At 39.2% G+C, this 17,033-nt stretch overlaps 1 protein-coding gene across 1 annotated transcript in view; it reads left to right on the top strand.

The window, feature by feature from the left end:
- Positions 1-8,928: 8,928 nt before the first annotated feature.
- rasgef1ba (RasGEF domain family, member 1Ba) overlaps positions 8,929-17,033 on the top strand; it is a 58,936-nt gene continuing 50,831 nt past the window's right edge. The window contains exon 1 of the mRNA XM_046841920.1: positions 8,929-9,227. Within this exon, the coding sequence (XP_046697876.1) occupies positions 9,159-9,227 (69 nt within the window). The 5' untranslated portion in view covers positions 8,929-9,158. The remainder of the gene's footprint in view (positions 9,228-17,033) is intronic.

The following is a 17,033-nucleotide window of genomic DNA, read 5'->3' as shown; positions in this document are numbered from 1 at the left end:
TACCAACATGCCCATTTATGCTTTTGGAGCTTTGCTTTCCATATTTAGTCCTGCTTTTCTTTTATAATAGCCTCCACTGCTTTGGGAGGACTTTCAAGTTCATCCCAAAGGTGTTTTGTGGGGTTGAGGACAGGGCTCTGTGCAGGAAACTGCTGAATTTTCCATATCTTTATGCACTCTGCTTAATACACAGGAGCATTGTAATGCTGAAACATATTTGGCCACTTACTTCTTGCAAAAGGAAATTATAAAACAACATTCAATTCCATTTTGTGTTTCCATGTTGTGGGGTTTGCCTGTGGATGTGTTAATAAGGTGTCAATGGTTTTGGGCATATAAGTAAGTACAGTACTGTAAGAAGTAGGATGAGGACACAGAAAATAAAAATTGCCACAAACAGTAATTCTGTGGTAGGTTAAATTACTACCACCATTGTTGTAAATAAACAAAGTAGATTCACGTTTATTATTATATTTAGAAAATACCAGTTTTTATAGCGGTCGTATCATTTTATTTTGTTGTATTTATCCGCCACCCCTTAAAGGCCGGTCCGTGAAAATATTGTCTGACATTAACCTGGTCAGTGGCGCAAAAAAGGTTGGGGACCACTGCTTTAAGCCATTCTATATTTTATCTTTGTCAGAGACTCTCGGGACACTAAGCACGGCCAGATTATTCTGTCAGAAATCTTGCGGGTGACTAGGTGAGTGAGGACCCAAATGCAGGATGCACACAGAGAGTAAGGAAAATACATGCTTTAATGGGGCAATGGCAAAAACAAAGTCCAAAAAAACAGTCCAGGGTCTTAACACAGGCAAACAGGGCAATGCAGGAAGAGAACCAAAACCAAAAACCAAAACAGTCCAAAAAATCTATAAACCAGCAAACTGAGCAATACAGGGCAGAGCAAAACATAAACCAAAAACAGTCCAGAGTTCAAACCAAAAGCAGAGCAAAACAGGGGTCAGGGTCAGGAGCAGGTATAGGTATCGGTATCCAGAGCAGACAGGGTGGCAAGAGTCATCTCTAAGGGGCCGGTAAGGAAATCCGGCGCCAAGCTAAAGCCTTTGGTGTTCTTAAATACCGGGAGGCACGGGAAAAATGACAAGATGTCCACCAGCCCGGAAGTGTGCTCTGCACGCACTTATGCTTATGTGGACCTTTTAAAATCGAAGTTAGAGCTAGATCCAGCAAGACAACATTGTAATACAAAAGCACCAGTCTGTTATTTCTTTATTTATCCAGTGATACTAAAAACATCAGCATATCAGCATATGTAAATTCACTCATTTGTCCACTTTGGACATTGAGCAGCTGGACATCATATGACATTCGCATGGATAAGGCATAGTGATCACAAAGTTTTACACCAACAATTGATCGTGGTGACATTCATAGAGGAAAATAATCAGACTTGTTTTGTGCACTGTACTCTCTTCAATAACATAGCTAAGATCATATGCGCAGATGATTTGGGCCCTGAGTTGCTAAATTATTAAATTAAAACGAGGTGCAGTGCAGATGCTGCTGTGTGTGCAGGTTATTTTAGTCTGTGGTTTGAAGTGCAGGGTTTTTTCACCCTATTAATATTAATGGTGTTTTTTTTTTTTTTAACCTTATTTTCCGGCGGCTCCATCTCCCTAACATTCCCACTATCTACACACACACACACACACACACACACACACACACACACACACACACACACACGATCTGAGCTAGCCCTCTTGCACTTATGGGAAAATAAAGAAATAACAAAAATCACTTCTGAGGTGAAAATTTTAAAAACAGGATTACATGAAACTTCAATTACCCCATTTTACCACAGCCTTTTTAACTACCTGCCCCTCAAAAAACACTCAAGTAGACTCTGCCATGTTAAAAGTCTAAGAGCCTCCCAACTCCATTGGTTCTTTCCAAAAAGAGCCAAGAGGGAGAATGTGACTGTCAGTGTGAGTTAGAGCTCATTTACTAATGGGCTAGACCTGACTGTGTTAGATGCCGGGGAGATCAATCACAGAAAGCTCCTGATGCAGTGTGACTTTGTTTCTTCAGGCTTTATGACCTTTTTTAAACAGCAGTTTTGTACGTGGCCACAGCAAAAGAAAATAACTAGCTGCATGTACAAGATGCTTTATAGAACAAACAAATAGCACTTGACTTTTTTGTGTTATGGGCCCCGGACCACCACCTTATGAATAAAAATATTTCCAAACCATCTTCCTGTTTTCATACTTTATTTTTTTCTCTAAAGAGATTTTCCAGCAGGTGATCACTCTATGATGTCTGGAAGCCTGGTACCCAGCACTCTACCACTGCGAAACCATATGGAACATCTTTAGGGCACAATATGGAACTCATCTCATGCTGTTTCATGCTCTCACACACTCTGAAAGCAGGTTGATGACACCATACAGAATCTTTTGCCAACTGTTTTATTGTTCATATTTGGTCATGTAGCAATTCATTCTGTCTGTGCTAAAGCTTTACGAGTGGAGCTTTTAGGTGTGTATATGTGAGTAATTAGAGTGTGGCAGCCGGTGGAACAGCAGGCCACCTGCACATGAAAAGCTACAGCACAACTTTCTCAATCAGGTCAGTCCCCAAACAAGCCACTACTGCTGAAGCTACAGAAACACATGGATGTCAGAGTAATGTCTGCTTGCAGATCCTCGAAGTGTATTAAGAACACGTTCCATCTGGCAGTAAGACATTTGTTTGATGCTTCTTTAACCTGGTGGATCTTATAAATAATACAAGGACTGTATTACTGACACCTACTTGTGCTCTATGTGCTATCTTTATATAAGGTGCAAAAATGCTTTTCAAATTATTATACATATATGAATTTTGGAATCCAGCAATTAGGGTTTCACAAGCCAGTGCACTCTTAGTGCCGGTGCCAAACCCGGATAAATAGGGAGGGTTGCATTAGGAAGAGCATCCAGCGTAAAACATGTGCCAAATCAAATATGCGGATCACAAAAGAGAAATTCATACTGGATTGGTCCAGGCCCGGGTTACCAACGACCGCCACATGTTTCGTTAGCCTACAGGGTACCAGTGGAAATCGGGCTACTGTTGGCCAAAGGAGGAAAAGGAGATGAGGAAGACATCTACAGAGACAGCAGGAAAGTATGGATGTGTAGGAGAGTGGGGGTTTGGGTTGGTACTTTAAATGTTGGTACTATGACTGGTAAAGGAAAAGAGGTAGCCGAAATGATGGAGCAGAGAAAGGTAAATATGTTGTGTGTTTAGGAGACCAAGTGGAAAGGGAGTAAGGCCAGGAACATTGGAGGTGGGTTTAAACCTTTCTATCATGGAGTAGATGGAAAGAGGAATGGTTTAGGGGTGATTCTGAAGGAAGAGTACAGTAAGAGTGTAATGAAGGTGAAGAGAGTTTCTGATAGGGTGATGAACGTGAAGTAAATAGCTTTAACGAATAGCTTTAAAACTATTCCTTCATTATTGCTTTTTGTATGATGCACAAAATGTTCTTTTTGTTAACAGCTACCCATTGCTAACTCTAGCACAAATGATCATTTGTCATTTGTCCTTCAAGTTTGCTTTGTATTTGTAGGTTTGTATCACTCTACCTTCCACAGTTTGTACATTTCTATGTTCATCTGGATAGAGGAATTTGCTAAATTACTAAATATAATATATTTTAACTGTAAAATCTAACAAATAATTTTTTAGATTTTTATCCTTTTTACGAGTTCCACATTTATCTAGAACCTTTGACACCTATTATATACATTACGGTCCAGTGAAATTATTATCTTTATATATTTCAGCTTGTGTGGAAGTTTGGGACAGCTTTTATACAGCACCCCATGAGCACACAGAGTTCAGGGCCCAACTGTGGCAGCGTGTTACTGCTTGCACCACCACCCACCCCCATGCTAACCACTCAGCCATATTTCTGGTCATGACAGGAACAGATTTTTTTATTCCCTAACTAAAATAACAAAATGATACCTCACTGGTCTGGGCTATTTATTAGAAAGTCAAGAATGAAAGGATAATCTGTACCCTTCTGCATGAAAAATTCACCTTGAACTACGTGTTTGTTAATCTTAATAATTAATATGTAGTCCAAGATTTATTTCGGTAGTGTCCAAGTGTTACATTTTTAACCTGCCCCAAATTTTTTTTATTCTTTTAGAGGTTTTCCATGTGATCTACGATGCCCGTGGTGTCTTTTTTGATTAGGGAAGAATCACACAGCACACAGAATATATGCATATGTTCTTCTGCAGTTTAATACAGATAAAAGAAAATTAAATATACACACTGGAAAAAACTGAGCTAAAACTGTGTCTGATTGGGTAAAAACACATGGTAACCAAAGATGTGTGAGCACAGACAAAGACTTTCTGTATACCTTACATATTCACATCGTAAAGATCCTTTAGACACTGAACAGACAACATGGGAATGTGTTTATAGAACTAGTATGAAGCTCCCATCTAAATACTAACACCAAGATTTATTTTGGAATGAGATAATGAGTTTACTTTTTTGTAATCATGGTCTTGTATTGGTGACTTTTCACTTTGGTTAACAGTTTTTTTACTTGCCCACAATGCAGTTGTACTACCTAGATACTATTGATTGTTTTTTTTACTAGTACCTGCATTTGTAATGTCCGCTGTGACCTCAGTGGGATAGACAACTACTTTACAGAGAAATAGTAGCAAACAAATTATTACCAAAATCAATAAGTACGGCATAAACTATTCAGATTAGAGTGATCTACCTTTATGCTATCAGTGTGATCTTCCCCCATGCTATGAGTGTGATCTACTTCCATGGTCTTCTTCCATGCTATCAGTTTGACTTACTTCCATGATCTTCCTCCATGCTATTAGTGTGATCTACCACCATACTATCATTGTGATCTGCAAGCAAGCGTTTGCGATAACTTTCAATTAGTCTGTTACAGCGCTGTGGAGGAATTTTGGTCCACTCATCTATGCAGAATTGTTGTAATTCAGCCACATTGGAGAGTTTTCGAGCATGAACCGCCTTTTTAAGGTCATGCACAGCATCTCAATAGGATTCAGTCAGGACTTTGACTAGGCCACTCCAAAGTCCTGATTTTGTTTTTCTTCAGCCATTTAGAGGTGGACTTGCTGGTGTGTTTGGGATCATTGTCCTGCAGCAGAACCCAAGTTTGCTTCAGCTTGAGGTCACAAACAAATGGCCAGACATCCTCCTTCAGGATTTTTTGGTAAAAGGCAGAATTTATGGTTTCATTTATCACAGCAAATCTTCCAGGTCCTGAAGCAGTAAAACAGCCCCAGACCATCACACTACCATCACCATATTTTACTGTTGTTGTTATTGATTTTCTTTTTCTGAAATGTTGTGTTACTTTTACGCCAGACATAATGGGAAACACACCTTTCAGAAAGTTCGACTTTTGTCTCGTCAGTCCACAGAGCATTTTCCCAAAGGTCTTGGTAATTTTGGTCGGCCGGCCACTCCTGGGAAGGTTCTGCACTGTTTCATGTTTTTGCCATTTGTGAATAATGGCTTTCACTGTAGTTCGCTGAAGTCCCAAAGCTTTAAAAATGGCTTTATAACATTTCCAGACTGATAGATCTCAATTACATTATCATTTGTTTCTGTTTCTGTTGTTTCATTTGATCCTCTTTGACTCTCAGCATGATAGCTTTTGAGGATCTTTTGGTCTGCTTCACCTTGTCAGGCAGGTCCTATTTAAAAAATGTCTTGATTGCGAACAGGTGTGGCAGTAATCAGGCCTCGGTGTGGGGAGAGAAATTGAACCCAGGTGTTTTTTTACACCACTGTACATCCATGCTATCAGTGTGACCTTCCTCCATGCAATCAGTATGATCTACTTCCATGCAATCAGTATGATCTACTTCCATACAATCAGTATGATCTACTTCCATGCTATCAGTATGATCTACTTCTAGCTATCAGTATGATCTACTTCTAGCTATCTGTGTGATCTTCCTCTATGCTATTAGTGTGATTTACCTTCATGCTATCTGTGTGGTCTACACCCATAACCTCTTCCATGCTATAAGTGTGATCTCCCTTCGTGCTATTAGTGTGATCTACTTTCATGCTAATAATGTGATCTTCCTCTGTGCTATCTGTGTGATCTACATCCATGATCTTCCTCCATGCTCTCAATGTGATTTACCTTCATGCAATCAGGGTGATATTCCTCCAAGCTATAAGTGTGATCTACTTCCACAATCTACTTCCATGGAATCAGTGTAATGTTCTACCATGATCTACTTCCATGCTATCAGTGTGATGTACTTCCATTATCTTCCTCCATGTACAACCCTCACAAGTATATATTTTAGAGTAGTCAATGTGCAGCTTGTATAGACAAAAATATGAACATGATAAACAGGACATGTGGCTTTGCATGGTTAAGTGACATACAGCTGTTATTACTTAGGGCAGGGGTGGCCAACCCGCGGCTCTCAAGCCACATGCGGCTCTTTGCCTGGTTTCATGCGGCTCTTACATTCATATCGATGGGTTACTTAACGTAATCCCGGGTTCTTTGATAACAGAGTGAGGTGTTTCACTATGGGAATCGTTTTGGGCGTGACCAACTATGGAAGCTCTTATGACAAGACAGGTTGACCTGAGATCAGGCTCCGCCCCACCTTTATGCCTCAGGTCGACCCCTTCTAACATCATTGTAGCGAGATTTCTTCCCGTCCCCGTGCAAGGAGGGAAGTGCTGGTGAAACACCTCACTCTGTTATCAAAGAACCCAGGATTACGTTAAGTAACCCATCGTTCTTTTTCTAACTTCGCTCTGTGTTTCACTATGGGAGATATAGACCACTCCCGGATTGCACAAGATCCCGCTACACCCAATCACATGGGCTCAGAACGTCTGGCACTCAGCACTGCATGTGCCAAGGATGACTCAGACACATCTAGTCTATAAACCCGCACAAAGGTGTATCCCTCTAGTAGAGTGGGCCCTCAGACCCGCAGGTGCCTGAGAACCACAGCATTCATACGCTATAGATATAGCCTCCACAATCCAGTGGGACAGCCGTTGCTGTTGGCTTCCCTTTGTGAGGTGCGGATGATAAATCTCCCCACCCGCCTGGGACAGAAGGTCCCTCCGTGGAGGGAGTGCAGAGGGTTGAGCAGTGCTTTCAGGCCCATGCACGTGATGCACATCGGGTGAGGGTCCCTGCCCAAGATGGTTGCTCCACATGATGATGGACACGGGCGGGATGCAACCTCCCTGATCTTCGACTCATTCCCTTTGGTAGGGGGGATGATCGTCGACATGGCTGAGTATGGAGAATATTAGACTCGTCACAACACGTTAGTCTGCCGACGTTCGCAGGGTAGTTAGCCCTCCGAAGGCTTCGCCTTGACGCGCTAAGCCTGTAATAGCCTGACGCTACTACGTCCCTACCGCGTAACTTAATACCCAGCAGGTTGGAATAGGAATAGCTCGCCTCGACGCGGACGCTATTCCGTGACGTCGCTCAGCACGATTCCGTACGACTGACCTCGCGTTCGGTGGCGGCATCCAATGACGGCCCGCACGATGAACAGTTAAGCGAAACCACCCGAGAACTGGAAGTGCTGAGAGAGCTTAGTGTAGTCCCTCACGGGAAGAAAGCGCGAAAATGATGTTAGAAGGGGTCGACCTGAGGGATAAAGGTGGGGCGGAGCCTGATCTCAGGTCGACCTGTCTATCAAGACAGACGTGGTGTCATAAGAGCTTCCGTAGTTGGTCACGCCCAAAGCGATTCCCATAGTGAAACACCGAGCGAAATTAGAAAAAGAACGAAGTTTGTGTTTTTTTTTTTTATGTGCGTGTTCGCTTTACTTGAGTTAAATACGGTATTTTTAAAACTTAAATGATCTTCCCCCTACTGGAAAATTTTGCGGTATTTTCTTCTCACGCACATGCGCATTTGAAGAAAATACCGTATTTAACTCAAGCGAAGCAAACGCCCATTAAAAAAGAAAAAACCAACACAAACTTCCATATGCAAATTGTTTACTTACATTTTAAGTAAACAGTTTGTGTCAAGTTCGATCTTAAAATTGCAGGAAAAAATGCACAGCAAAACGAAAATATGAAGATGAACACAGGATGTTTTTAACAGAGTGGGAGAGTGTATATTTATTATGTTGAACGTAATGGCAAGTCATTCTGCCTCATGTCAGGCGACATTAGCGCATTTCAAATCTTCAGCGCCACTTCAGCTCACTCCATGCTAACATCAACCAGGAATTTCCAAAAGGGACTAAACTTCACAAGCACAAGTTGGTCACTTTGAAAAGTTAGGCAGAAAAGCAAATACAGTTTTCAGAGAACAGTAAATCTGTACTGCTATACAAGCTGCACATTGTCTACTCTAAAATATATTCAAGTTTCATTTCTATTGTATTGTCTCTTGAGAAGATCTACTAAAATGGTTGCTGAAATGTGACGAGTTTACTAAACTTCCATGCTATCAGTGTGATCTACTTCTATACTATCAGTGTGATCTACTGTACTTCTAAGTCCACATTTGTTATCATCTACTTCCATGCTATGTGTGATGTACTTCAATGATCTACTTCCATGCGATTAGTTTGATCTTATGGAGGAAGAACAGAATAGTGAAATTCACTGCAGGATTTGAAGTTGTTGTTAACATTTAGCAGAACCTCAAACCGCTATTGTTTATACTGTATGTGTTTTAGTTATTTATTCCCCCATGGTAACCACTCAATCGACTTTAGTGTCTCCGGCCGCTCCCCCAGCGGGCGCGCGCGTACACAAACAGAGCTGCACACGCGCGCGCGTACACAAACAGAGCTGCACACGCGCGCGCGTACACAAACAGAGCTTCACGCGCTCACCTTAATCGGTTTGATTCAAACGGCTTTTGTCCGCGCGAGAGCGTAACCGACATCTGCACAAAGCCGGGCGGCACGAGGGCTGTGATTCTTTTCAGTTTCCCGGCAAAAACACCACGTTTACTTATTTATTTGTTTGTTTATTTGTACACCGGGATGGAAGTGCCACATTCGGTGGACAAAGAATTGATCATCAGTGAAAACTACTGAGAGCCGGCGGAGAAACCACACACACACACACACACACACACACACACACAAACACTGACACACACTTTTATGGCCAAGTTTTTCGCAGAATTACTGGCATGTACTCTGCCAGAAAAAGGCACCACTCCTATGTTTGAGGTAAGAGCAACATAAATATATCATATTGAGGAAGTATGTATATGGACACCGGTTTTTGTCTCTCAAGTGAAACGTTATAGTGTGTAAGATGTAATGAATTGTTCATAAAAAGTGAACAGCGCTGCGTTAAGTACCTGTTTAGTATATGGGCCGGTGTGTGTCACCTCACCTGAACCAAGACCAGGTTTGATTTTTTTTTTTTTTTTAGAGAAGTTACTGTCCATCCACTCATCCCACCCTCCCATCTATCTCACCCACCCATCATCCCACCTACCCATCATCTATCCCAATTAAATCAAATCAAATTTTAATGTCACATTCACATACATACACAGAAATCATCCCATCCACCCAACCACCCATCCATCTATCCACCCATCCATCCAGAAATTGAACTCAGGTGTGATTTACCACAGTTTTAACAGGGGGCAAACACTCCTTCACACAGGTCCATGTAGATTTGGATTTTGTTTTCCCTCAATAATAAAAACCTTAATTTAAAAACTGCATGATGTGTTCACTTGTGTTATCTTTTACTCTATCCATCCACCCATCCACCTATCCATCCACCCATCCAAACACACACCCACCCATCTATCCATCTATCCATCCATCCATCCATCCATCCATCCATCCATCCTAGAATACCTAGAATATTCAAAGAACCCTAAGGAAACCCACACCTGAGAGAACATGTAAAACTCCATACAGACTGTGCAAAAAGACTTGCTTTAATTAAGTTTAATCAGAAAATGTATCATTGCCACATTTATCATTGCCGCAATTTATTTGGACATACGTTCACTATTAGCGCTTGAGGATAAATTTGTAGCTCATAATAATAATAATAATTAATCATATCTGAGCTTTTGTTGTTTAATTCTGTGAAATAATAGTGGTATGACCACACAATGCTTCCAAGTCTGTTCTGTTCTGTGTGTAAAATACATCAGGAGGTTATAATAGGCAAGTTTTCAATCATGTCCCTGGCCTTTTTTTTTTTAATGATGATTAATGAGAAATGATTGTACCACTGCTTCGACAATCTAGACTAGGCAATTTTCAGAATATGGAGGCCTATACCACAACTCACGTTTTATGTCATAATGTTTATGTGGCCATCATGTGAGGACTGTCCTTCATCCCGTCTCTGCTGTGGTTTGAGTGTTACACTCTGTTTCACCTATAATCCCCTGGATGAGACCTTCCATCAAACAAATCAGAAAGCTGTAGCTGCCAGTATTAAATCATTTCCGTGTGATGCTGATGGTTCTAATCCGTCTCTAACCCTGGCTAAAGTGAGTGAAAAAACCACTGGTACACGTTTTTTGCTGAGAGATGGGGATATAATATGATAAAAAAAAAATTCAGTTTGATGCGTAGAGGGTGGATCCTTATGATTCTGTGACTCCTGTTTCACATTATGAACTTTTACTCTCTTATACATTCTTAGTTGGTATAAAACATTATCAAATACTGTATTTACTCTATTGTTTACATCAATGATCAACGTGACGGTATATGTTTTCTTACTATAAAGTGTTTTACAAATTCTGAACATACTGTATGTTTAACATGGCCTCCTCTCTTCCTTTCTGTTTTTTTTTTCTTCGTATCTCCTGACCCAATAATGTTGCATGTGCCTGCGTGTTTTATCACATCAGCAGTGGATTGGACAACGCTGATAGATGAGCGTAGGGAACAGCAGGACCGTGTAGAGTTTGGATATGGCTTTGGCTCTGGCTCTGTCCTCATTAACACCCTGCAGTCTTTCGTTTGGCACCCACCAGGGGTCTGTTCTTCATCATCGACACATGTACACATGCACATAAAAAAAGAATACTTCTAGGCTTCTTTATAATTTTGTCTTGTATTCCTGTGCTTTATATTTTTTTGACGTTTGGTGGCATTCCAATGTGGTTTCCACTCATATAGAACACAAAACACAAAGATTTCCCCCTAAAACCCATATTGAAATGTTGGGTATCAGTTGAGACACCTATTCAATATATATATATATATATATATATATATATATATATATATATATATATATATATATATATATATATATATATATATATATTTTTTTTTTTTCTTTAAAAACTTGTAAGCTTTAAATTATTTTACATAAACATGTAAACAAATAATTAGGGCTAAAAATACATTTGTAAAATGGTAATGTGATGTAAGTTCTGAGTTTGAACAAATAACCTACCTAAAATCTACCACTGTGTTCAGTCGCTCTTTATTTATACCATGCAAAGCAGGCACACCAAAATATTTAATAAAAACGAATGATTGTGATAATATTTACTCAAAGGTCCCTCTGATTTATAATGTCATTTTTAGCCTTAAATGTGTGTCACATCTTAATGCCCCTGCACTTTATATTTACATGCAGTGTCACGAGAAACTGATCTTAGTGCCTTACAGTTTCTCCACTTTATTGGTGACATGATTGCTAGCAAAAAAGTTTTTAGGAACACCTATTGGTATCCAGACTGGCATCATGTAGAAGCGTGTGAGGAGAGGTTTTAAAAGTTCCTGCCTAGTATTGAATGTATTGTGGATGTTTATTTGACGGCTTGCTTTCTGGTCATGATCTTTTTAGTAGTAATGAATGATGAATTTTCATGCAAAACCCCCAATAGAATAAAAGCAGCCCACTGAAAAGAGAAATGCACTGCTGGGACATGATTGGTTTTGAGATTAGTCTGATTGGAGGACTCACGGTTTGACCTGTATACCTTTAGCCACTGCTCGCAACCTTGGGGTAACTATGGACAATCAGCTGTCCTTCTCCTCACGTTTGCTCATGTGGCTCGTTCTTGTCAAATTTATTTTCTTCCACACCCGAAGGATTCGACCATTTCTGTCCACACAGGCTGCCCAGGTGCTTGTTCAGTCTCTTGTCATTTCTAGACTGGACTACTGCAGCTCTCTGCTGGCAGGTCTTCCTCTGAATGCTATTCATCACACTGCGAATTATCCAAAATGCAGCTGCACGACTTGTGTTCAACCTGCCCAAGTTCTCCCACACCACCCCACTGCTGTGCTCCCTTCACTGGCTTCCAGAAGCTGCACGTATCAGAATCGAAACACTGATGCTTGCCTACAAGGCCAAAAATGGCCCAGCACTATTTTACCTCAGGGACCTCATCACACCTCACACTGGATCATGCTGTCTGAGATCCTCCAGCACTGCTTGACTGGTACCACCTTCTCTCAGAATGAGAGGTAAGTACACTTCAAGGCTCTTCTCTGTTCTGGCACTGAGGTGGTTGAATGAACTTCCATTAGATGTCCGAACAGCAGAGTTCCTGGCTATCTTCAAGCGACGATTGACACTTAAATTAGCACTTTTTAAGTTTGCTTTGTGAAAATCAAGAGTTGTAGCCTGATTTATATCAAGTTTGTAATCTAGTGTACCAGTGTAGATTTATTCATTGCTAGAGACTCAAAGCACTTTTGTACATTACTCTGTACAAGGACGTCTGCTAAATGTCGCAAATGTAAACAAACTACTCAAAAAGCTATATTGTGATACTTGCTACTGTTATACTGTGTGTGTTTATATGCATGTGTGTATATATATATATATATATAATATACAATTTCAGTTCAAATTAATTTTAACATTATAAAAATAATTTTAACACTTGTTTAATGTAGCTCACATTTCTGTTTGAGAATTTATATTACAAATATAAATAAAAAATATAAAAGGCGAAATTAAAACCTCAAACCTGCTATTATTAGTGATACCATACTTAACATACATACATACAGCATGAAGACTAGACAGGTTTCAAAGGTCATTTTTCATGTTTTTCAAATAACTTCATGTCTATTTATATATTTATGTCTACATGAAAAAAAAAGAACATAAAAATACCAGGTTCTCATTACTTCCCATTTCTTTGCACTGAGCAATTTACTTACACAAACCTTTTCACATTTTTCAGATGACAGAGCAGCTCATAAAAATACTCTTGTAAATGTTGTCTTGTTAATTGAAAGAAAAGAAGATTAAATTGAAAAAACTAGGTAGGGATAGACTAGATAATTAATATATGTGATATCTAATATAAAATATTTGACTATTTATTTCAGATAATTTTGTGGCTCCTGTGGTCTCATATCTACTCTCCTTCACTTGTAGCCCATCTAACTCAAAGTCTGGCATGTTGTAGATTTTTAGATGCATATTCTGCTCATCCAAGGTGTAAAGAGTGGTTATTTGGTTTTCTGTAAGCTTCATGTGTACTTAAATCTGTCTGGAAATGGCCGAAGCTCAACAGTTTCTTAAATACTCAAACCTGCCAGTAATCATAGTCTTTAAGGAAACGTTTTCTCCATTTAAGTAATGAATGTGAACATTGACTGTTGTGACCTACATGTAATGCATTGTGCGGATGTTCCTATTAAACTGACCAGTGATTGTATGATTGTATTGGTTGTATTCTTATCCTTTGTGCTACAGAGGTTTCCAGCTGCATTCTGTTTGGATATTTCATGCAATATTCTGAAGTCTGGTTTTTCAGCTGTAAGGCCTTTGAAGCTCTTATCTCTTTTCACCCCCGTTTAAAGCTGTTAATTGACTTTCAGTATCTTATCTGAGGCAATTTTCAGGGTAGTGACGGATACGTGACTTTAGGGTAATTTGACAGTAATGTTGAATGTCTTCTGGTAAATGAGCTGAAATGTAATGGCAGATAGTAGAAATAATAACTAAATACAGTATACTGAACCGTCAGCTCTAATATTATTGCCATCCTAAATGAAATGGGTAAAAAAAGGTTATAAAAATGGTTTGAAAGTGTAATCTTGACAAACTCCTCTCATTGTTGCCAGCTGTCTATCTTCTTTACTTCTCATTATTCGGGATTGAAATGCCAGAGTCTCCTGTGTTTGAAAATGGATAATCATCAGGCTCCAGGTATCAGAAGAGAGATGTGTCACTCTCCCACAGCGAGCTAATCAGAGAGGATCTTGCCAGGGTGGAAGGGAAAGTGAAAAGATTAGTGCAAAATCAAAGGAAGTTGTCAAAGAGATGGAATTTAACTTTCCTCTTGTGATTTCTCTTTCAGGAATTTTATTGAAAGAGTAGCATGTCTGCTGTAAAATATGAAATTTATACGCTGCTGATTTGCATGCAGGCCAAACCTTAACTTTTAAACAATCCTAATCAGCCACAAGGGGGCTGTCTCATTTCCTTAACTGCTCTTGTATTACAAAGCATGGCATAAGTTCATATTGGATGTGTGCACAAATGTTTGTTTGTTTGTCTATCCAGTCCAATTTATCTGCATGTTGAGTACTTCATTTAGAGTATCAAAGGATAAAGGTAAAGCCTGTAAGTCACCCAGCAGTTTTTGCATATTTAATTATTGAGAGTGAGATTCATTGAGAGTTTAGTTTTTTGTAATAATAAGTGCGTAAACTTTATTCTGCCAGGGATTCTTTTAATTGTAAAAATGGCATTGCTGAGCAGTAGCAGGCCGTGCATTTTACACCTAGGCCTTCAGTGCTTTTCTTGAAAAGTCTCTTATAAATGTCATTGGAATTATATTTGTGACCAAATCAATTTCTGCTCCTCTGTCAGCCATGGTGAAATGAAGAAACATAATTCCACAGCTTGAGCAGTTTGATACATAGGCAGTTTCCAAGCTGCCCTACGGTCCTTCAACTCCAATCAAAGGACATGAAAATGCCAGGATATTTAGACACCTGCTAGATGGCCTCTGTGCCACGAACTCGGAATCCGATCGGTTAAAGCAACAGTTTTATTCTCATGTATTTTATACTACCAGGCGAAATCTGAATGGATAGAAACTTAAAACTATGCAGAGCACCTGAGAGAAAGGCTATGAAATGAAGAGAATAGGCTACTAGGAATAATGGAATATATATATATATATATATATATATATATATATATAGGCAAAAATGTATTAAAAGTAAGTCAGTGATTCTTGCTGGCTCTGATGACCTGCCACTGTTCCTGAGTATATCAATTAATAAACATTTTATTTATTTTGTCTAATTGTTAGAACTAAAGAACTTTTTTCATAACTTAACTTTCCACCTTCAGAACATTAGGTTTACATTATTTTAAGATTTAAAGTGAGTTGCTGAGATTTGGATTAAGCCCATTCAGAACAAGAGAGCAATGTATTCATTATAAGTACAGTATATGACTAATATTTTGTGATGTAGAAAGATTAAAAGAAACCACCAGTACGAGCTGTTATAAATAAACATATGCAGGGATTTTCAAAGTGTGCTACAATGCAGTTTAGATTAAACTACTTCACCTTCAAATAAAATTCATATTCAAACCTGTTGGCCTATAGAATGGTTATGTTGTGATATACTTTAAATCTTCATATATGTATTAGGTCTTTTGGAGCTTCACACTGAAGCAAAGCCAGGTAAGGTATGAATATGTTTCTTTTAATATTTTAAAAGCTTTTTTTTTGTGCTAATGGACAAACTATTTTGTAAAGCTCATTAACAACGTGATTAGAGCTGCAGGATCATTTGAATACTTTCTACACACTATAAAAAGCACCAATTTGCCCCCCTCTCCTTCCTCCTTATCACATGCGACAAAGTGCTGCTGCTTGCATCTTGTCACATCACGAAGCTGTGCAAAGCAGAGGTGAACACACTCTCAGGTCATCGGGTCCTGGAACAACATATCTCATCTCCTTGACACCTCCGCACTCTTGTCATTCTCTAGTCTAGGAAATTGCTTCTGTAGCTGTCTATTTGACCATGATAGTAGTGCATGTGGAGCTGTGAGTGATGCATGCAGCCGAAGTGATGTCCAGCAATGAATAAAGATGAGTGTGTGTACCAACAGTGTGTGCAAAGTCTCTTTTTCCCTTCTGTGTATGTGCAGTAATCACTTGCATGCTAACATCTCTGGCTTTTGTAATCATGGGTGTTTCAGAAATAGGAGCCAAGGACAGTTAGAGTTTTCTCAAACAGCACAATAAGATTGAAAAGCGGTTTTGTAGAGTTAAATTTGTGAGCAGTGCCCTGAATGCCAGAATGGTGATGTGATGTTGAAGAAGTGATTGCACAGATTGAATGACTGATTGTGGGAATTCCCTCATCAGAACTGCAGATACACTGTATACTGGCTCATTTGACCCTCTGAGTCTGTGTTATTTTTGTTATTTTCATCAAAGTGATCTGATATCTGTCTGGGTTTTTAGTTGAGATTGACATAAAGTAGACATGGATTTTATTCACTTATCTACATATTTAGTGATAGCAAATAGAAAGTAGCATGTTTCATTTAACTTTCATCCATTTCAGCTATAATATGTCAGATTAAACAATATGTTACTAATGTATACTAATAATAATGTATTTAAGTACATTAGAATCTATTACATATAATTTTTTTTAAGTAGTAATGAGGTTGACACAAGCAAAAATCTAGAAAAGTAATGAGATGATGATTATTATTAACTATTTTTAATTGTTGTGCCCTGAGATTTTAAAGTAATCCTGTTCGGGACACTCAATACATTGAACAGCGAAAATTGTGCAGCATGTGGGTTTATTCCCATCCTGATAAGACTGGACTGTATAATTCAATCCTTAACCTTGTGTTGCCCGTTCTTACTGAGTAATCATGTGCAGCCTCCATCTTACTCGTACTTGATGCATTTGCTGCAGTTGATTTTCAGTTCACTGTCACTCTGTTGTTTACAGTCATGCAGTGTGTACACTTTTTATGACTTTTGTCTCAGCTACACTCTTTCTACACTCTTTCATCTATCCATT

This window comes from Silurus meridionalis, chromosome 27, assembly GCF_014805685.1.
Source record: "Silurus meridionalis isolate SWU-2019-XX chromosome 27, ASM1480568v1, whole genome shotgun sequence".
NCBI classification, from domain to species: Eukaryota; Metazoa; Chordata; class Actinopteri; order Siluriformes; family Siluridae; genus Silurus; species Silurus meridionalis.
This window is presented reverse-complemented; position numbering and strand designations above follow the sequence as displayed.